General features: G+C 41.7%; 1 protein-coding gene across 2 annotated transcripts in view; it reads right to left on the reverse strand.

The window, feature by feature from the left end:
- Positions 1-23053, reverse strand: part of efna5b (ephrin-A5b) — a 91876-nt gene that overhangs the window by 17331 nt on the left and 51492 nt on the right. For both annotated transcript variants that reach the window (XM_080499344.1, XM_080499343.1), the window contains exon 2: positions 731-1023. In XM_080499344.1, the coding sequence (XP_080355470.1) occupies positions 731-1023 (293 nt within the window). The remainder of the gene's footprint in view (positions 1-730; positions 1024-23053) is intronic.

Genomic DNA, 23053 nt, shown 5'->3' on the forward strand with positions numbered 1-23053 from the left:
TCGCAGCTTCTATGAGGTGTGTTTCTAAAGAGATAATCAGTGATATTCACTTCACCATAATTTTACTGCTGATCAATATATGTATGTCTGTGTCTGCTTCTATTTTTGTCGATCCATTGTGAAGCACTCCGAGTTACCTGTCTGAGATACAAATAAAGCTCGATTGATTGAGTACTTGGTTTAATTGTTAAATGGAAACTGCCGTCTATGCAGCAGTCAGACGTATTGCTGGACAAGAGGCAAGCTCAAAACCCAAAGAGTCCAAAAATAAGCGCCAGCAGCAATGCTCACGTTGGAGCTCATGCCACTCACTTAAGACTAAAAGCTATTACAGAGGAACTTTTTTCCAAAGATATGAATTTTTTTTGGAGGCAAGTTTTGTCTTGCGCATCTTCATTAATGCAGATAGAATAAGAAAAAAATATATTCAATAATGTTTGTGGTACCTTAAGCAGACATTTCTTCACATTTAACCTAACTTAAATTAAGACCAGTCCATTCAGCATGATTGTCAGACAGTGGTAGCATAAAACCAGTTTTCATCTGTTTTGAGTTGTGAAAAAAACAAACAAAAAAAAATATAACACTGTAATTTCTATCTGATTGTGAGTGAAACCTACTGGAATCAAATTCTCCTGATTCACAACATATACAACGTTAATTTATGATATTGGTGATTTTTTTGGCTCTAATGTGATGGCTCTTTCAAGTAATCATGGCAGATACTCACATATGTAGTAGTATTCTCTGCCCGGCCTGAACTCGAATCCTAAGGAGAAGGGAGTGAAAAGCTGGAACTTTTCAGAGAACTTGAGTGGTCCGTTTGGGGAGTGCGGCCTGTTGCATTCCCAGCGTTTAAAGCCCTTGGCGGTGTGGTCACATGTGCTATAGCCATCGTAGTTGACCATATAGAGGACATAGCGCTCCGTCCGTTCCTCAGGCACAGTGTCTTCATAGTGAGGACAGTAGACATCCAGGTAGTCGTTAATGCACACATCGATGTGATAGTCTCCACGATGGAACCTGGTTGGAAAAAAAACAAAGAAAGAAAGCAAATTATTAACTTTTTTTTCTCTTTAAAGTAAATTGCTCCTAAACTTAAAAAAACAAATACATATGCATTCATAAACTGAGTATTCCTGATGCAATCTGCATGTTGGGGTTGACTTCAAGCAGTGCCTGAGTTGTTTTGGAGAAGAGTGCAGCTGGATTTTGCTTGCAAAAAGCTCTGCAAGAATATAGGTTGTACCTCTCAGCTCTCCCCGAGTGTTATGCGGAAATTTACAAGCACCAATATACACAAACTGCGGCTTATATAAATTTGGGTGAGTTGGTTTATCTGTAAATCTTTCTCTGCAACAGATATTTACTCTCAAATACACACAAATACATTCTGAATGACAGCAAACAGAAGTATCCAACTCTATGAAAATGGGATTGCCAGGAAACTTACAGGTTTCTGAAGAAAACGAAAGAAAAAAAACGTTTACTTGAGGATTTTTCAACAAAAACAAAGCGAGTGCAATGTAGAAATGGTTTCAGGGATAAGGGATGACAGGATGGTCCAGACAGTAAATGTCATGATTGGAAAAATACAGGGCCAGGCTGTCTCCAAGGGCTGTGCACTGAGGCATCTTTACAGCACGAATGATCTAGAAGAGGCCACACAGGGTCAGAGGGTTTCAATCCATACAGGGAGATTTGTCAAAAGGCCACACAGTGTCATAAGCATCTCCTCACACACACACACACACACACACACACACACACACACACACACACACACACACACACACACACACACACACACACACACACACACACACACACACACACACACACACACACACACACACACACACACACAATTTCTTCTCTGTCACCCACTAACATGCCATCTGTGGAATGTCCACGGCTCCAAAAAGCAGAGAGCTGTTCTTGTGTTGTGAACGCACTGGTTGTTCGGGGGTGGTATATGACCCTCACCTTGAGGTCACTGAGGGCGTCACAGAGAAAACGTTGGACACCTGTAAACTTACAAGGGACACCCCTAATTAAGGGTGTGCGCACATTGGAAGACCTGTAGGAATGACGTGAACTGCAAAAGTGGCCAGAGCCACACTCCCAGCTGATGCCGGTGATGTATTTCACCCAGAAGCCAGGTGGTGCGAGGCTATAATTGAGACACAATCCTTAATGTTGGAGGAGCACAACCTTACAAGAGTTTTGACAAAACTTTTAATTGAAAGCTGCGGCTGCTGTCTATAAGAGGGGCTCCTCAAGCCCCAGAACGCACAAGGGGGACAAGCGTAGGACGGGCAAAAATAATTTTATCCCAAGGACCCTGGAGCCTCAGGATTAACATACTGAAGCAGCAAAGTGACCTCTTTCTCTCACCATGCAATCTCTGCGGTTGTGCTCCTGAACAAAAATGTCCATTAGGTGCAAAAACTTCACTGAAGAAACTAATGCTTTTATGTATGTTTAGTTTCTACTTTATTACCCCTATTTGAAAGCTGGTTTTAAAGTTTTAAAGGAGGATACATTTAAATACTTCCCTGCAGTTGATGTAAAACAACAATAAAATATATATATTTGTTATATTAATTGACATTGAAACTCAGTTTAAAAAACAAGTCTTTACAACAGTGGCCTTTTTCTTTATAATCCCATGGACTGTCTCAAAGAAAGGTTGTGGTGTAAAATCTGTCAAAACATTACAGGTAAGCCGCCCATCACGCACAAAAGTAAAAGCCTTCAAAATAAAAGCAGGTGTGTTTTGAATTCAAGGCATGTGCAACTCTAATTTAGACAATCATAAAGCAGGCAAAGCCTTGGACCCAGGTCAGGTTGGGAAACAGTATTTACTTTTTAACCAGTCACTGTCCTTTTCTTTGACCCTCTTTCTTGCTCGCTAAACTTAACAATACATCTGTGATGTTGTTTCAGTGTGACACAACAGAGTGGATCTCTCAAAGCTTAAATTGTTCTATATGCAGTGAGAGTGTTTGTCCTGCTTGGCTTACCTCAGTCTGCTGTCTGTATTTACAACCGACATAGAAATATAATCACACTGTAAACCAGACTTCTTGTTTTGAAGATCAAATAGCAATTTGAGAAAAATCTGGGTTTGGTGCCTTCGCTTGTCACTTAGTTCGTGTCCGTATAATGGAATGATTAATGTAACAATCAAGCGACAAATTGAACCAAGCCATTTCTCATTACTGTGATCATGTGTGTCCTCTGGCTCTGCTCTGTATATTTGCGTGTGAATGTGTGTGTGTGAGCATGAGCTTGCGTGAATTTTTTTTCTTTTTGTTTACCCATGTAAGGTAAATACCAGGGTGAGGATGTTTACGGCCGAGGCATGGAGTAGTTCATCTGTAACATTTCATTCAAAACATGTCTGTGGCGGTTCAGGAGAAGCTATGCATCTCTCTCACCGCTTTAAAATGTCACTGACTTAATGGTCACATCCTACCATCCGCTCCACCCAGCTTTTTTGTATGTGCGTGTGTGTGACTAACAGAATTGAGTGTGCATGCGCGTGCATGTCCGTGTGGGGGTGTGTGATGTTTCAGCTGCTCTTCTCTCCCTGCCTCAGCAGTCAGAATAGTGGCTCGTGGCCCTGACTGCAAATGAAGCAGAGGATGTTTGGGTGAGTGAGCACATAAAAAGGGACAGAACAGGCATTTGTAACATGTAACACACTTGGTCACACACAGGCAGAGTTGCAACAAACATACGCACTGCACAAACTTATGCACGCGTGCGCACACACACACACATTAGATGTGTTATCAGTTGAGTGAGCTCTCTGGCACGTTGGCAAAAGAACAGCAGTGAGGCAGCCAGAAGCTGCTAATGGAAGCGAGTGAGAAAGACATTGTGAGGAGGAAACAGAGATGGAGAGTGAGAGGGGGTTTGGTTCCAAAACAGGGCAAGGAAAATACTAAAAACAGACAGCAAGACTGAATGCTCCAGATAGCATTGCTAGGCTCCTGGTGAAACCACATCTTTGCAAGCATCAACCATGCATTCATCAATAAAATAAATTCTACTACAAGTTTGTGCGGATGACAACGTGCACAGCCAAAGTAGTAAATTTTCTCCAGGTATGCTCAGTGAAGGCTTGTCATCAAGATGTTTCCCAGGAAAGCTACGGTATTTTTGAAGAAAGCTGCGTTTATTGTCCTTATAAAACTCTGTTATCATGGGACTAATGTGGGAGGTTAAGATGTGGCTGGTGCTTGTTTACAGCGACGGTAGGAGTATTGGATTGCTGCTGTTGGATAAACACTGCCCACCTTTCAGCAAAAAGTGGAAACTGTTCCTCACCATGAAATGGTCTATCTTGTGCTGGACACACAAACACAAATGTATTAGGGAAGAAAACTACTACAAAAGATGCACTGGATCCACTGGCAAAGAAGACCCAACTTAACATGGAAATGATTTGATTGACTAATTTCCACTCGACATTCTTCATGACTCAATCTGAGTGGTTAATTTTTTAAGAGTCCTGCTTAGGGACCCACAACTGGAGAAATCTGTTTGTTGTTACAAAGACAACCTGGAGGCTATCATTGAACATTAAGGCTACATCAACATTTTTTTTAAATCGTGTTTTATAAATATTTGTAACCACTATATGAATGCACATGTGAATATATCAATTCTGATACCACTCTTGTAGTAATTCAGATCAATTTGATCAAGAATGAAACAAAAACGTGTGATGCTAAAAAGGACTTAATTTGAGCTGTCATAAAGAGACAGGGAGAGGACACGTAGTTTTTGTTTACCACCACATTTGATTTGGTGGTTAATAAAACAGTTTGGTGTGGTAGCACTTTGTCACAGAGTTCGACAAACTGAGAAATACATCATCACTGAAAGAAAAATGTAGTTACTCATGGAGCAGTGTGTTGTAGCTTTTACAAAACATGACAGAAATATCTTTTAATTTTTATTTTGTACAAGTAATTTTCCCAAAAGATTTTATTCCTACAAATTAAAGGATGAAAATATGACCCTAAAATATGCATCGCATTCTATGTAATCTGCAAGTGAGTAACATGGAAAATCAGACCTCAGCCTTCAGTAGACCGAAAAAAAGTTCAATAAATCCATCCAAATGCAGAAAATTCCTGGAGGATAATAGAGTCTTTAAATCAATGAGGATTGACTCATTTGCTGTGTTATCTTCATTTCGAAGGTTAAATATGTTTTGCGGCTCCAGACATTTTATATTTTGGTGGAAGGGGGAGTAAAAAACTGAAGTCTACAGGGTGATATGTTCAAGTGAGGAGTAGAACTCATACAAACCACAGAAAAGCTCTTTGAATAGAGGTGGAACTATAGGTTGTACCTCCCTCATCTTCTGATGCTACACAAACACAAACCCTCACTCCACAATTATTTCCCTGTATTTTATGATATTCTTCTGGCATCATTGCAAGCAAGAACCTTTTTTTCATTCTTGTGGGGAAAATATTGCGGCGCAAAATAACAGTGGATGCCTTCTAGCAGTAAAATAGGTAATTAAGGAGCAAACTTGGATGGGAGGCTAATTGTCAAATGGCGATAATTACATGTCTTTGTTACGCCACAGCTGTCCCAATGAGCTGCAGGTCATAACACAAAGCCAGAGAAATCAAGCTGGACATGGAGCTTGTGTGTGTGTGTGTGTGTGTGTGTGTGTGTGTGTGTGTGTGTGTGTGTGTGTGTGTGTGTGTGTGTGTGTGTGTGTGTGTGTGTGTGTGTGTGTGTGTGTGAGTGAGTGAGTGAGTGAGTGAATGAGTGTGTGTGGGAGAGAGAGAGAGAGAGAGAGAGAGAGAGAGAGAGAGAGAGAGAGAGAGAGAGAGAGATGAGGAGAGAGAGAGAGAGAGAGAGAGAGAGAGAGAGAGAGAGAGAGAGAGAGAGAGAGAGAGAGAGAGAGAGAGAGAGAGGGCGATAATCTTTATTACCAACTGATTACATTTTCACACCACCCCCTCAGGCCCTCACAGTTAAAGCAGAAGGACCAAGTATTGTCAGCACAAACACGCACACACTCACTGATATACAGGGACACAGAGACACAGGAACACTCGCACATGCAAACACAGAGTGACAAATAGAGAGAGTTAGTTTGGGAACACTGAAACAGTCAAGTGAATGCATGGCAAGGTGGCACACCACTGCAGTCTCTGATTGGCTCATTTCCATTTCAATTACACAGCCCAGTGGCATTGCTGTGCACACACACACACACACACACACACACACACACACACACACACACACACACACACACACACACACACACACACACACACACACACACACACACACACACACACGTACTCTCATCGACACACAAACACACTCTCTACAATGTGCACTCCCATCCGCCACTTCTCTGAGCTGTGCATCGTTGGCTGTAGACAGAAAGCAAGACGGACAGGGAGAGATAGATAACCTGAGTGAAAGAGAAAAACAGAGGAGGAGGTGAGCAAGAGCTCAGTGGCAGACAGAGGCAGATCGCAATCCAAGTCAAGTCTCGCCAGTTGAATAACTGAGATTCAATAGAAAAAGGAACTTTTCATTGTGGTGCCGTTGCAGAGCGATGCCCCAAATATCACTGCACAAAAGTGTAACCACAACGAATGTGGGATGTTGGAGGATTTCAACAACTATGTATTCAGTCTTCTTCAGTAGAGGAACAGACACAAAAACGTATTTAAGGCTTGTTCCTAATGTTTCTAAGAAAATGAAAAATGTTCAGAATGAAACTATGGTAGTACCACGCAATCTTGTGTGTACTTTCCAAAGCTGAACCTGAGGGCATCGCGAGATAAAAACTTACACAATGTAAGAGCGATTGTCGCGGGTGTCACAACAATATTGCAATGACATTTTCTTTTGCTCACGTGATGGACAACTGATGAATGCACAGTGACAAAATGTGAAAACTGGAAACTTTTTGAGGAAAAAGAAACCGCTCCAAACAGCCCTGCTTCATGTTCTTCAGCTGCAGAGACTTTGACAAGAACTGTCAAGACTATCGTGCTTAAACACTGCTGACAGCTGTGTGCATTAGAAAGTCAAAGCTCCCTCTACCTCAGTATAAAAGATCAGCTTTGTTTGCTTCTTTGTTCCCTCTGCCTTCTCTGTATTTTCTCACCCCCCCACCCATTCCCTTTCTTGATTTTCCCGCTTGCCTTAGTTTCTCACTCTGCCCAGTCCTGCTCATGACCCCAAATCAGATCTGTTTACATTATTTCCCTTCTCCCTGTTGAAATTCATACATCTGATATATTTTTCAATTCAATATCCTCAGGCAATGTTCCGTTGCCTGATAAATCAAATCACAGTAACCTAGAAACCAGAAATGCTCGGGGACCTTAAAAGGCAAATTTTTTATTGTTTTTTCCAAACTTTCTTGTGCACCCTGTTGAATGTGCCGATATGCACTGTGTGTGTGCGTGTCAGAATGGAGGTTTATGTAATTGCTTGTGTACGTTGCCAAGTGAAAGATCATTTGTTGTTTTCTGTCCAGAAGAAAAATATGTTTAGCCAAGCAGTGATGAACTGTGACTGAACCTTGTCTTTTGTACACTTTGCAAACTCCTGTTCAGGACCTGTCAACACGTAGGCCATTCACGCACATTGCAAACACTTCTCCTTATACTTTGCACAGTTGTCTAATTGCAGATGATTGGTTTGGGTCCGAGGATAAAAGAGAGAGAAAGAGCAGAGAGAAGGGAAGAATTGACAGATGGAGAGAGACAGAGGGTAGCGCGAAAGAGGCACTTCATCATTCATGTTAGACTGAACAGCCGTGAGAAAGAAACTCAGCTTTCCAGAGAGATGTTCACCTTATTACAGATGGCAGGAGAGTGTAATTGGCAGAGGGGTGAACAACTGATAACTGCATCCATGTTTCCACTCCACAATCATCTTGACTGAAAAATTTAATTCCTCACCAGCTCCACCATTTTTTAGCAATTTGGGACCCTGAGATGGAAGGCATTTTTCTTATTGCGTGTGAGACCGGTAAGAAATGAAACACCACCTTCTGGGGTACTCATATTACAGCTGATAATAGGTGACTATTTCTCCAGCATTTTAAGGAGCTCACAAACCAGGAAGCGACACCAGAGGCTGTAGCTGCACCTGAACACTATTCAGTAGGATTAAATGAAGTCAAGAAACCGTCCAAAAGGACTGTGAATACACCAGAGGTTCAGACAAATTTACAGACGAATACCAATTAATGACTGAATGCAATGAAATTAATAAGAAGTGTGTGTGTGTGTGTGTGTGTGTGTGTGTGTGTGTGTGTGTGTGTGTGTGTGTGTGTGTGTGTGCGTGCGTGTGTGTGTGCGTGTGCAATATAGTGTAATGAAATTAGATTCATGAAGAAGGCTTGGATGAATGACATGGATGAATAATATAAAAATGAAATAGCTTTTCAGTTTGCATCTAAATCTCTTCTTAATTTACCTTTGAGTTGACAGTGTCACCTTCCCAACGGTATGTACAAGTAGTTCTGTGGTGTCATACTGCGGAGAGGTAGATGAGACAACTAGGATAAAGCGGAGCGGTGAAGTCAGAGGAAAGACATGTAAGAGTGTCGGCTTGTATGAGCTGACAGCCACATGCCTCGCTGGCTAACTGGCCGATAGGCTTACGACACAGGGTGGGGTTGAGAGGGAAGACACGGTGACATCAGGCCTATAAAGTATCACATATTCCTGCCGGTGCCTCTAGGACATGGGGAAGCTGGGGCGTGAATGTGAGTGTAGCCATATTTTAATATATTTACACGGAATATCTGCTGTAACGGACAAACACATGCTCACAAAAGCATAGCTGCTGGTCATGGTGCATTTTATTGTGTCCATCTGCTGCAGCTTTATGGAGGATGGACTCCAGGCTGGGAGCAGGTGGTCAGCCCAGTATAATATACTGACTGTCAGCCGTGAGGGACACAGGGACGTACTCACGCATTCCTTCATGTCTCCTTCTCACATCCAAGTTTCAGTCATTCACCCTTGTCTCCCTCTGCGTCTTTTACCACACACACACACACACACACACACACACACACACACACACACACACACACACACACACACACACACACACACACACACACACACACACACACACACACACACACACACACACACACACACACACACACACACAAAACCACCATCCTTGACTGTGATCTTACAATATTCATTTCTGCCATTTACGTCCGTCAGCACTCATTTTGCCCCAGGGAGACAATGAATTAAAAGCAGTGACAGACAAGTTCTTGTTCTGCTCTTGGTGCTGAGTGAAACAGCGAAATGTAGAGCTCTAGTGAGTGTTTGATGTATTCTGCATCAGCATGCTGCAGCTCAAGTCCAAAACAGAGAGAGAGAGGCAGTGTGGGGGGGGGGGGCAGACAGATACTTCCTCTGAGCTCATCTACTCTGCCAAACAACCGTTTTTATGGGTGTGTAACACTGATGTCTGTTAGCTATATATGCGGGTGAATGACTGAGCATGTGTATGTGGGTTTGTGTATATCTCTCTGTGCGTAAAAGGCTTTCTTTATGTCTCCCCCTCATCACCAAGGAAGTCAGGGAAAAATGACACATCCCCCAACATCCTGTCAAGCCCCCAGGCTGTTCGCCTGAATCAATGCTGCACCAAACCCACTTCAATCCCTTTGTAAATACTGTAAACTCTGACATGTTTACTGGTACCAGGGTGGGTTTACGCCGGCCTGCAGATGAATCCATGCGCCGTCACACATGGGCAGTTAGCATCAATTAATAGCCGCGAATCATTGAGCGGTGTGATGTGCTGGTCATTAATCATAAGTCATTGTTTTATAGTGACAGGCTATTTGGCATCCGAGACAGAACAGAGGCAATGAAACAACTCTGAGCTGTGTAACATGTCTTCTAATATGTGAATGAAAGGGAGAGAAGGGCATCCGAAATGAACAGGAGCAGAGTTAAAACCTTCGTCTTTTGTTTACTTTATTTAAAGCACTTGTTTCTCACTGACAAGTTGACAAGTAATATACACAAACAATTCACATGGCAACTATGTATCTGCATCAATTAATGCTTAGTAAGTGGCATATGTAAACTCTTTCATATCTGGATGGAACATGCATGTGTGAACACAAAACAGTCCCAGGTGCATGTTTGCATTTGTGAATAGGAGGCAACATTGCATAATGTCCCTGGTGCAAACCAGAAATGGAGCTAAAAGGGTCTCTTCAAACCAGATGAAGCAGTCACCTGCCTGAAAACAAAACCGCACCTGTTGAAATGGAAATGCACGTTGTTTTCTGGCTGTGTTTAATTACTTTTATACTATTGAGGGGATTGTTGCACGTACAAGACAACACTTTGGGAACAATGCCTCCAAAACACTTTTCAAAGAGAGTTACAATGTGTTTTTGACTTTTTTTTCAAACGTTTTACACATTTCTACAAAGACAGCTTGATAAGTAATGCTTTTCATATATACTCTTTAAAACATCAAGATTTCTGATTGTCAACCAACCATTTTAAAATAATCGTATTTGTTTGTTTACTGGAAATAAACCCCATTAATACAAGATGACCCTTTGCCTGAATGTTCTCCTTAAATTGATTAAACACACTGTGATGTTAATCTTCACATTGAAACACATCTGTATTCATTTACAAAAAAGGGACGGTAATAGACAACAGAGAACCCCTCCGTTGGGGTGATCACTCATGTAAAAAATGCTATCTACACTTTTCACTCCCGTAGCTTTCTTGTACATCCTCCTCCCCTGCTCACCTGTACATGCCACGTTACAGGAGAGATGTTGTCCCACTTTTCTACTGTGTTTGCTATGCAAGCACTCCCTACTCTGTCTCATACAACAGATGATCAGCAGATGGATGGAGGAGTGAAGCGAGCAGGAATACTGGCAGAATGGGGCAGAGATGGACAGAGAAAATAAAGGGAGTGCATCATGTGGGAGAGAGGCAGAGTTAGAGGAGGCTGCAAGAGAAGAAGCTTTAAAAGCTTTGAGATGGAAGGGTGTATAAAGGGAAAGGGTGCATATGGCGCTGAGGGAATATGATGAAAAAGAATGAAAGCAGCAATGAAAAGCGAACAAACAAACATGTATGTGCCTGCCGTTTGCTGTTTTTAATCTCAGCACGGCTGAGTTTCACCAGTTGCACTGATCATTGACACTCACATGCAACCACATTCGCACCCGCTGACCCATTCTGAGACCCATATATACTGTACATCTCTTCACTGCTTACATGAGGGAAAACACACACACTGACCTTCAAGGTAGGTTGCCATGGAGCTGTCAGAATGTTATAATGTCACCATTTTCATAAAACCCTTGCCCTGTTCACAGTTCACAAATCACTAACATTACGCTCGAAGTTACTGTTCGTGCATTCATGCGTGGAGCATGTGCTGGGCGTTCTGTGATTACAGCACATTTAAGATGAGTTGGGTATGTAAAGGTTTGCAGTGGAGCCATGGGAAGCCAAGTGGCAACTGCTGTGTGTTTATCTGGGTGATGTAATTGGAAAAATATACTATAATAATACATTCAAAAACACATAAATGATTTATATCTTTGCCAGAGGTGCAAAGTGACAAATTACATTTACTCACATTACTGCAATTGAGTAGTTTTGTGTACTTGTACTTTTTGAAGTTGTTTTAAAACACTGTCATTTTACTTTTACTTAAGTATGTTTATTGTACTATGCTACTATTGCTAATGTGATTTAATTTGCTTTGTACTTTTATTGTACTTTTATTTCCACTTCAATGTTGATTCCTCACTGGTATTTTCATCTCATAACAGCCCGCACAGTCTGATTTAAATAAAAACATGGTTTTGAAATGTTCCACTAGGCACCATCACACTGAGTTAAAACTATAGGACACAATGTGTAGAGATTTCTATCCCAAATGTTTGCCCAAAGCTGATTGTCTCACAGCTTCTTGCTGTAATCTATATCTTTCCTCCTCCAACTCAAGCACACATGAACTCATTGTAAATACAGCAAAAGTATTTCACTTAATGGATTTAGCTTGTTCACTTAATGAGGGGATATAGCAGCCATTCATTTTCACACTAATTACTGTCTTAAGGCAATTCAAAAGGGTTGCTCAGTGAAATGTAGTACAACACTGGAATCTCACAGTCGAGAAAAGCGGTCCACCATCAAAACACAACCCTGCTAAGGAAAGTTAGAACTCCGCCACGATTTCAGACCAATTCCATTACCAGAGCCAACCACAATAAAAGTATTTTATTTCATTGTAATGATGGAGTCTCTGATGCATACTTGTGTCAGTTGCTTTCCGTACGTGATGACATGTTTTGTCATATCATGTCGTGTTTTGCCCTCACCATGATCTGCATCTGTCTAGACAGTGTACACCCGTCTCAGTAATAATGTAGTCTACACAATCAAGCTTTGGGAAAATATGTTGACACATTAATCAGATAAACGAGAGCAGGAATATTCTCAGATAGCGATCATCCTGGCGGATACCCAAGTAAAGTTCTACTTTTTTAGTTTAACATTTGGTTGATCAAGGGTGAAAGAAAAGCTTTTATCATAACGGTGGAAACCTATCGCCGTGATCACAGTCAGATTGCACTGGACTTTGTGAGCCCAGCCTTTTTTTCTCCAGACAGATAACAACTTTCAACTTCAATCATAACTTTTAACAACAGTCAAAATTCACCAACATCCTCAACGTTACGACTCTGTTATTGAACCGGAGATCTGCCAGACAGGAGATGTGGTTGATGTGGCAGTGGAGCGATAGAGGAGGTAATTTGCAGAGCATCTGCTGATTGTAAAAGGCAGAGTGTTTTAAGAGCAGACCGTTAGGGAGAGATGATGGAAGTCCTTCAAAGCCGACCTCGGCCCAAAGCAGCAACCCCAGAGTTGTCTAACAAGGGACGGTTCTTTCTAGAAATGAAATGGCCATTTTTTAAACACTTTGATCGTATTCAGCGCAATTATAGAGAAAAGTCAAACATAGTATAAACATGCAGCATTAAGCATGAAATATATTGTGATTTCTCCACCCCTACTTTAAAAAAACAACAAAACATTGATGCCACACATGGACTTTCCTGATGTTTTTCATTCTGTAAGATTATATTGTTAATGTCTGTGGCAATCCATAAGCAATAAAGAAGCACAACTCTTTCTGTGCTTGCTAGTTAAATGCTTTTTTATTCTAATTCCCAACTCTTCATATACAGTAAAATCTGTAACTATGATAGCTGGTTTACTTAGTTATTCTGCTTTAAAAAACAGCTTTAAAAAGAAAAACCCTTGAACATTCCTTTTATTAAAAAAAAGGAAGAACTGCAGGCACAGACAGCAGCAATAATTCTTTTTTTTGTTAAGTTTTTCCTGAAAACTACTAAAATAGTACCTACAAAGTATATGTATATGCCTCTTGTTGCTCATGCATGTGTCAGGGAAAGATAAATAGAGGCAGAGAGATATGACGATGCGGTCAGGAGGACGGAGCAGTAGCTGTAACTCCGGGGGAATCAACAATGTTTTTGTCAGTGGGGAGCTGACACATGGGCCTCTCCACTAATTCCTCATGCCTGTTTAAGAGCTATACAGCCTTTTAGCTCCCATTCCATGTACACATGCGTGTGCGTGCCTGTGGTGATTGTAAGTCTGTATTAATGTGGCAGGTTTGTGTGTGTGTGTGTGTGTGTGTGTGTGTGTGTGTGTGTGTGTGTGTGTGTGTGTGTGTGTGTGTGTGTGTGTGTGTGTGTGTGTGTGTGTGTGTATGTGCACGCACAGTGTGTGTGTATGTGTGTATTTGGTATGAACAAAGCGTTTTCAGAGACCTTCAGGGTCAGCCTCCCACCGAGAAGCTGTCAAGGTCCCAGGCAGGGGGTTAAGTGGTGTGTCGGGTACTCGCGTTGTGTGTCTTATTGTGGGCAATGCCTGCGATATATAGGGCAGTAAAGGTCGCTATGTAATGTAGACATGAGCTTGCACTTGTGCACGCTCACACACACACACACACACACACACACACACACACACACACACACACACACACACACACACACACACACACACACACACACACACACACACACACACACACACACACACACACACACACACACACACACACACACACACACAAATCTGAATGCATACATTCACATGTCATGCATCAGTTAAACAGTATAGTTCAGGGCTACGTTTGCAGTTATCCTTGTGTATCACTATTATTATGAAGGGTTTGCATTACTTAGACCTTGGTTTGGCTATATATTGTGTAGCATACCTGCAAGTTTAGTGGTAGCGTTTGGAAAAATCGTATTACAAATTGCATATTAACTCTTTGTGGTTAATAAGGCCATTCAACAGACAATGTGCATTAAACATGTGAGTTTCTTAGTATTAAGTTAATAGTGTATAGTTTACAGTGTATTTACATTTCTATTGTATGTATTTTGTGATATTAGGTGCCTGCATGTTTAATATTTTCTGTAACAGTTGTGCTGACCCTGTGCATGAGTTGTTCATGAGTGGACATGGGTGTCTCTCTTTGGAATAGCAGCAGAGAGTATCATATCATCCAAAGTTAGAGCAGTTCGTCCTGTCCTTGCATTTCTGTCCTGTCCCGTTTAAAAGAACTAGTCTAAAGAGAAAGATCTCCGCAGGTTTAACATAGTTTGTCACGTCAAACAGGCTAAAAGATGCACTTTGTTCTTGGCCACAAGCGATTAGTGTCGTGTGTGTGTGTGTGCGTGTGCGTGCGTGTGTGCGTGCGTGTGTGTGTATTTGTGAGGTAAGTGGGAGTGACCTTATTGTATGAATGCATGTCTCATCAAACCTAGTTTTATATCAGTCAGTCAAAACATTTTAATGAATTCATATTCAACACACTCACTTGGGACAAAAGCCACAATGAGTGCGTTTCATAATCTACATATACACACACGAGAAAACCCAGCTTTGGACTGCTTAATAGTCACACACCAATAAATACAAATCCCTTTACAAATCACCCTTCTGATAATAGGGATTCTGATTGATTCCTACCAAACCAAAACTAGTTCTTCATTAGAATTAATTGGCCTGGTTCAGTTTTGCCCACATGAGATTGAAGTCAAAGGTTCTGGTGCTAAAACAAGGTCTGTAGGTCATGTCTTGGAGGGCACAAGTTATAATCTGTTCACACTTCCAACTGTGAGTTTGTGAACTTTTGAACTTGCCTGGAAGAACAGGAAATTTAAGTGAGACTCTTTTGTGAATATGATGAAAATTCAACACAGAGATAGGATTTGTTATACAAAGAAATGATTTGCACGCTTGCTGATGTGTATTTTTGCACTTTACTTGGTATAAGCAGAGGAACGCTCCTCGACTATGTGTTCTCGAATATACGCACACACACACGCGCGTGCATGCATGTACGCACACAAAGGGGGTTTTATAGAGGCAAGTGGTGACACGTTGTGGACAGGTTTTGGGAGGTTTACCAACATGTGTGGTCTAAAGTTAGTACGGTTGGAGAATGCCTTCCATCCCTGCTTCCATCCTTCCCTGAACATACACTCCTCTCCAGCTGTCTTCTCCATCTCATCCTCTGACCTGAGCTGCCTGTCAGGGCCCCCTGCTGCAAAACAGCATACTGCACGTGCACTGCATACCATGGCTGGGTACAACAAGGCCTCGTAAAATAAAATTGCTATCAATAAGGATAAAAGAGGCTTCAATTATTACTTAATGATAACAACAACCAGGGCCATATGCTGTTCTGCCGATGCTACATATGGTGCATTATCACAACAGTCTTCAACAATTTTGAGCTGAACTGAGTTCATAATCTTTGGCTTAACGTTGCATAATGTGAGCAATCTGTCTCTTTAGATGTACTTTGAAGCCTCGTCTGTAACACTGATGATTGGATTTACAAACCCAACAAACTCACCATCTACTCCAAAGGCTATTCCAACTTCCATATCCTCCATTTTGTGTCTGTCTCACTCCACCTGCTGCTCTCTCTCCACACTCTGACACTTGTGTGTCGAAAGCCTAAACCGCCTGGTATTGATGTCCCCATCATGGCACAGCGGGGGCCCCTTCATCACAGACACACACGCAGACACACGGATGCTTGGGTGAGATGTCCCAGTTAAGGAATTAGCAAAGAGTGTGTATATGTGCAAAGACATGGTCCGTATCCAGGCAGCGGTGCACCAAGTTCTGTTGGGTTGGATGAATCCCCCCTCAGGTGTGAAGGATCAATTCAAACACAAATAATTTTGTGCAAAAAAAAAAAAAAAAAAACCTGCTCACACCTCACATCTGCATTTCAGTCTCAGCCTCTGACGTTACACAGCTGTTTTCAGACGGTGTCTTCTCCTCAATTTTACACTGTGAGTTGAATTTTTCATTATGCCATGAGGTAAAAAAAAATCAAAATACCCATAAATACTGCTGAACTTTTGTACCTCTTAAGGGAAAGAAAAAAAAATATTTGACATCTCAAGATATGAAAAAGAATATATGATCCAACACTATAGTTTTCTCTTAATCTCAAAGAATCACATCAGAGCAGAAGAAAGATTATTGTAATTTCAAAAACACGAAAGAAGATTTATAAGGTGAAAGGCAAAAAAATGAAATAGGGAGAGAGATTATTAAAGTGGTCAAATGAAAATCAGATGTTACTATCTAATTGACCATCGCTACTGTTCTGCATATCAGTGCACAGTGTGAGCGACACATGGGTGGGTTTAATATCAGACTCCGGCTTCACGCTGTTTGACTGAAATAGAGCTCATGTGAAACATTAGCTCATGAGCGAGAGCGAGTGAGCAAGGCAGAGAGAAAGGAGAGGCATCTGTTAAACTACAGAGAGCACTTGCACATCTCATTTTAGCAAATTTGACAGATGACAATGGATCAAAGTAATACCAGAAACAATCAGTGTTTCACAAAATGCAACAAAAGTGGAGACTGTTGTTAAACTTACTGGTTGAAGTTACAGATGGCGTTCGAAGTGCAGACGCATATGTAACGTCAGCAACACTTTCATAATTCACCAGCCGCAGTGAAATATTTGAAGTGGGTGTATTATGAATAAACAGAAGAGGAAATGATTGATTGGAAAAGCTTATTTATCTGGAGGATACAGCTGGAGAGAGGAGGTGATGGTGGTGGTAAAGGGAGAAAAACCTGGGATTTAGTGAAAAGGATTGTGTGTAATATTTCCACGTGCTTCCTTGTCACACTCGGCTGGTTTTAAATTATACTGGCACAAACAGTTGGGGGGAGGGGGGGTGGATGGGGGAGGTGACATGGCAACACATGTATGCATGTACACAAACACAGACACAAGCACAAAAACAATTTTGAAATGCACACACAGCACACAAGAACTTCAAACGTGAGGCAGACATGCACGAAAAACAAAACAAAATAATTTTTCTTCACATCAACAACAGAGAACTTGCCACCAACGTGTACCACCATAAAAAATGCAAACACTTAGGGCCTGCTGTAATATAGCAGACGTACACTTTTGAAGCTGAGCATGCTCCTGCATAAAACATCAGGCACTGAGCATTTTAAGTGCTTCTATTGTAATCAGGCTGAAGCCATAACTACTCCCATAAAGACCTAGTGAGAGTGGCTGAAGGTCCATTTAGGTGTCCAGAACAAAGAGCATCACTTGATCAATAGACAACCTCAATAGGACAATATGCTGTGGCGGGCAAATTCCTGAGGTGCATGGAGCTGATGGGAGGTGGGTGTGACAAGGGATGGGGCGAAGGAAAGATCTTTTTCTAAGAACTTTATGTGTGTTATCAGAGAACAGCAACAAAACCTATTATTAATGAAGACAGACCAGACATGCATGAAACACAGTCCAACAATCGCTAACAAAGTGCTTTGTACTCAAGGAAAACTCTAATAAGCCCTGTGTGCGTGTGTGTGTGCGTGTGTGTGTGTGTGTGTGTGTGTGTGTGTGTGTGTGTGTGTGTGTGTGTGTGTGTGTGTGTGTGTGTGTGTGTGTGTGTGTGTGTGTGTGTGTGAGATCGAAAGCCACTAAAAGCTATTTAGGGGCACCTTAGGGAGCCATCCTTCATGACTTATCAACTAGGCAGACAGGCATAAGTGTGCACACACACACACACACACACACACACACACACACACACACACACACACACACACACACACACACACACACACACACACACACACACACACACACACACACACACACACACACACACACACACACACACGCACACTTACATGCACTTATACACACAAAGTGGATCCTTAATGAACCCTTGTCAGTTTGAAGGGAATAAAGGTTAGCAAGAAAGAAGAGAGAGAAGATGAACAGTTGAGGGGAGAGAGGGGAACGACTAGAAGAATGGAGAGGTGGTGAGGAGAAGAAGGGGAGCGGAGGGGGCCTCCCCGGGCTGTTTGGCCTTGAGATCGATCGCTTATCACTGTCACCTAATCTGTCCATCTCTCCCATCCCCTCTCTGCTCTGTACCTCTCTCCCTCTCTCCAGTGCAGAAAGGTGTGGAGAAAATGAAGGGCAGACAGAGATATAGGGAGACAGAATGATGGAGTGTGCACCTCTCATGAATAGAATTAGAGAGGAAGAAGGAGGGAGAGGAAGTCAGTGTGGAGACGGGGTAAAGAACAAAGGCAAATAAAGACCAACAGAAAACGGTGCAGAATGACAGTCACCACTGAGTGACAAAGAATCCGAGAGAGAGAGAGAGAGAGAGAGAGAGAGAGAGAGAGAGAGAGAGAGAGAGAGAGAGAGAGAGAGAGAGAGAGAGAGAGAGAGAGAGAGAGAGAGAGAGAGAGAGAGAGAGAGAGAGAGAGAGAGAGAGAGAGAGCCATGTAGCCTACCAATAAATCTACAGTAAATCATGTCGGGAGCTCATCAGTCCAACGAAGGACTGAACAAAAGCATCAGCAATAGAGCTGGGTAATTGATCACAGCTGATTCACAAAGTCACTTCTTTTGCCCCAAAAGTAAAAAAAAAAAAAAAAAACCAAAAACGTTTGAATTGCCTCATACTATTTGCACGGAACAAAACCTTTGAACACCTTAGATTTGGTTCCTCATAAAATAATGAGAGAAGCCGGCAACAAACAAGGGAGCACTGCGAGAGGGGATTAGGTCAGATACATGGCATTGATATGAAAAAGGAAACAAGGCAGCAATACCTGGACACAGCAAGAAAGGGAAAAAAAAGAAAATGTTTTAGTTTGTTGAATGGATTAGATCACCAAAATGATCAATGGAGAATTGATACAGTCCACAAAACAAGCACACAATATATATATATATATATATATACACATACACACACACACACACACACACACACACACACACACACACACACACACACACACACACACACACACACACACACACACACACACACACACACACACACACACGCACACACACATGTATACACACAAAGATTCACTTGCTTCAGTGACGACATTTGCATTACTTGGTTGTTCACAATCACCTAAATGTTGCAGTTATAAAGTTATAGGCTCCTTAACTCAAGGTAAAAGCTCATAAACTGCTGCCAAGAAGCCTCTTTAACCTGCCTGTCTGACAATGTGAGTGAGTGTATTACCGGAACAAAAACGTTAAGCGTGTTCATGGTGTTTAAGACGGACATCGATTTTAATTAAAACCGAAATTGTAGAACTGACTTTAATGTAACAAGTTCCAGTAGATAATAATTGTAATATTTCCAACTGTTGTAGGGCTTCAAATGAGGACTTCTGAAATACACGAGAGGAGAGAGAGCATTCAGGCAAAAATTGAAGTGTGGATGTTTATAGTTAATCAGTCAAATTTTCATTATTGATGGCAGGCAAGAGTTTTGGACTTTTTTTTAAAGTCTGCAGGTAAAGTAACGTAATTTGCTATGCAGAAGAAATCAATTATTTCCACTTTTGCTGTAGAAAAAAACTTTCACAGAAACACAAACACATAAGAAGGTTCTATTCCTCTTGAGCAAACCGCATCCTGCAAACACAGACAGTATACGCAGGTGGTAGGAGCACTTAAATGCAGTGGAAATTAGTGGAAACTGGACCAAAACAGCACTTAATGATTGTAAAATAGAGTCCGTATATTGATTTGATGTATCATTTTTCCCCAGTGCAGCAGGTGAAGGGCCGTCACTGGTACTTTTTCGTCAGCGCCTTCCTATTGTACAATTACTAGACACTGCCTCCTGTTTCGTCTGTCTATCTCCTGATCCATCCTCCCTTCCTTCCTTTCCTCCCTGTTATTACTCTGCTCCTGTTCCCTGCCTCCTGGCTGTTTTTTTGGCAGCACAGGAGGGATGACAGATGAGAGTGAAGAAACAGGAGACAAGGACACGGAGGAGTGGGAGAATGGGCTGTTGTTTGGTGTTGCACTTTGAACATCCCACAGCCACCATGGTTTTATCCTCAACACTCACATTCAAAGCACTATAAACAGCAATAATCAAACAGCTCTGCATGCAGTTGTGAATCCTTTCTCAAATGTTCACCAGCTTTAGAAAATCTATCACGGAGAGTGTGCCTGAAACCTGGTGCGGGAGGAAGAAAGTGAGAAAGGACCAGACAGGGATGTGAAGTAGATGCTATATTTTCCCAAAGGGTCACTTAGAAACAACAGCGGACAGATGATGGTGTGAGTGAACCAATGAAGGACATTAAAGATGTTGTGGAAACTTCCTCTTAGCTGTAGTGAGGGCTGCACTTGGGGCTGCAATTAACCTGAACACTTAACCCCCATCAGGGGGAGAGCGATGGAGAGATGGAAGGGAGGAGAGAATAATACAACCAAAATGTGAAAATCACTTTGAGTTTCCTCAGACCGATTGAAAACATCTCAGAGACTTTGTACGAAGATTCCCTCACTGAAGAAGGTTACATCAACTAAAAAAAAAACTAATCTAATGAACTGAATGGCAAAATTATACAAACATTGAGCGAGCACGCACTTTTGTCTCTTCTCTTGAGTATGTTTTTATGACATTAAAAACACACTATGCCATCTGTCAAGCCCACAGCAAGACTCCACTTCAGACAGAAATGATTTCTACCCTGTGGTTGAATTTGTTATGACTCTGGTGTGGTTTATTAGACAACTTCCTTTCACTTTTCCTCTTGCAGCACGCATTTGTTACTTTTATGATAATCTCGTCTTGAAATCCTCACATTGATCGGAGTCAGAAACCAGAGAATATATTCTTCCTTCGACATGATAAGTCGCTGAAGTATTGCTCTGATAGCATTGAGAGGAAGCTCTCTCTTTTTGTTCCCTTATACTCAATTCTTTTTCCACTGAGTGAAGCCTTAATGGCACGACGAATGATTAAAAGTGTTGCCAAAATGCACAGCGCTAGGGAGTACAGACAAGATGAAGATGTTTGAAAGAAAGATAAACAATAAGCAGACTGTGAGTGCGAAGTTTGATGTCAGGGGATTTGAAAAAGAGACAACAAAGTGAAGGCAGACGCTGTATTACAGTGTTGTGGTATTTGTGCACTGCATACCATAATTGCACACTTGTACACTCCACACTCCAGCAGTGACAGCGCCACTGTTCAGAGCAACACACAAACATACTTTCCCACATCTTTCAGCCTATTCTTCTTATTCTTACTCCCCTTTGCTCTCTCTGCCTTCTGACGAAACCGTCTCTCTTCCTGGCCCTGCATCTCTTCACATCTGTCCGTGCAAATTGGGCCGAATGTGTGTTTCCACTTTGGACTCTCCTTGTCACTCTGCGTCGTCCTGTCGTTACATCAGACTAAACTGCTCTGCTCTTGCAGAACTGTATTACAAACGTGGATGAGCACAGCATCGAAACATTTATTCCCCTTGTTTAAGTGCCTGTTTGACACTGTTGTGACAGGACAGATGTGCTTCTGCTGGATTGCCTTGTTATGCTCCTGACCTCATGTAGAACAACTAGTCATTAACAAGCATGCGTGACATTTCATCCTACGCGATCTTCTGTTCAGAGCAATGAAAGATGCATTATCATTGAGTCTGTATCAAGATGGGCAATGAGTGGCGTCTTTCTGTGAAACACATTGAATATGTACACACCTCCCATCAGGGCTGCATCAGAAGTGTATGTAAATCATATACAGCTAAATGTATTCACATATGCAGTGTAGTGATTACACAGTGATTACAGGTGTGTTTATCTATTGATGGCATGTTGATGCGCACTTTAAAAGTGATCCACCCAGTAAAACAAGTGAAGAATTTCATTTGGCAGATGGTTTTATCCAAAGTGGTGACATCTGAGAGCAAATGTGGAAAATAGCTTGTTCAAGGACACAAGACAAAGCATACAGCCACAACTGATGGGGAAAGTTATGAAATGAAAACTGTATCAGGATATGCATTCCAGTAAAATTTGGGAAACAACTGAATTGTACTATTTCAAGACAATCCAGTTTAAAACTGGTGCAATGTCTAATCTGGAATGGATTCATCATGTAATGAGCAAAGAGTAATCTGAGAAAGCTCATTGCTGTGATGTATCACCAAATACCATCTGCCAGGGAGGACCACGGTTAAATGTTGACAGTAATGACAATTTAGATCACCAGGCTTATTAAATAAAGAGCTCATTTGTGCAGACATATGGCCAATCAACTCTTTGCCTGGCACTCCATCATGCACACAAACACACAATGATGCGTGTGCACATACACAGAAAAGGAAAAAAAAGACAGTAAATGTATGCAAGACAAGTCCTGAAAATAATTTACATTTTGACACTGATACTGCTGGCGCACTCGAACATTAGTTAAAGACACAAGCTGGCACGTGAAAATAGGCAAGTTCGTGACATGTTTGTTAAAAAGCCTTCTTCCTGCAATCCATACACAAACCAAATATCTGTTGATTTGCGATCAAGCTGAGACGAGTGATGGGAATATTGATTTAAAGAAACACGG

Source organism: Blennius ocellaris (assembly GCF_963422515.1).
Source record: "Blennius ocellaris genome assembly, chromosome: 7".
NCBI classification, from domain to species: Eukaryota; Metazoa; Chordata; class Actinopteri; order Blenniiformes; family Blenniidae; genus Blennius; species Blennius ocellaris.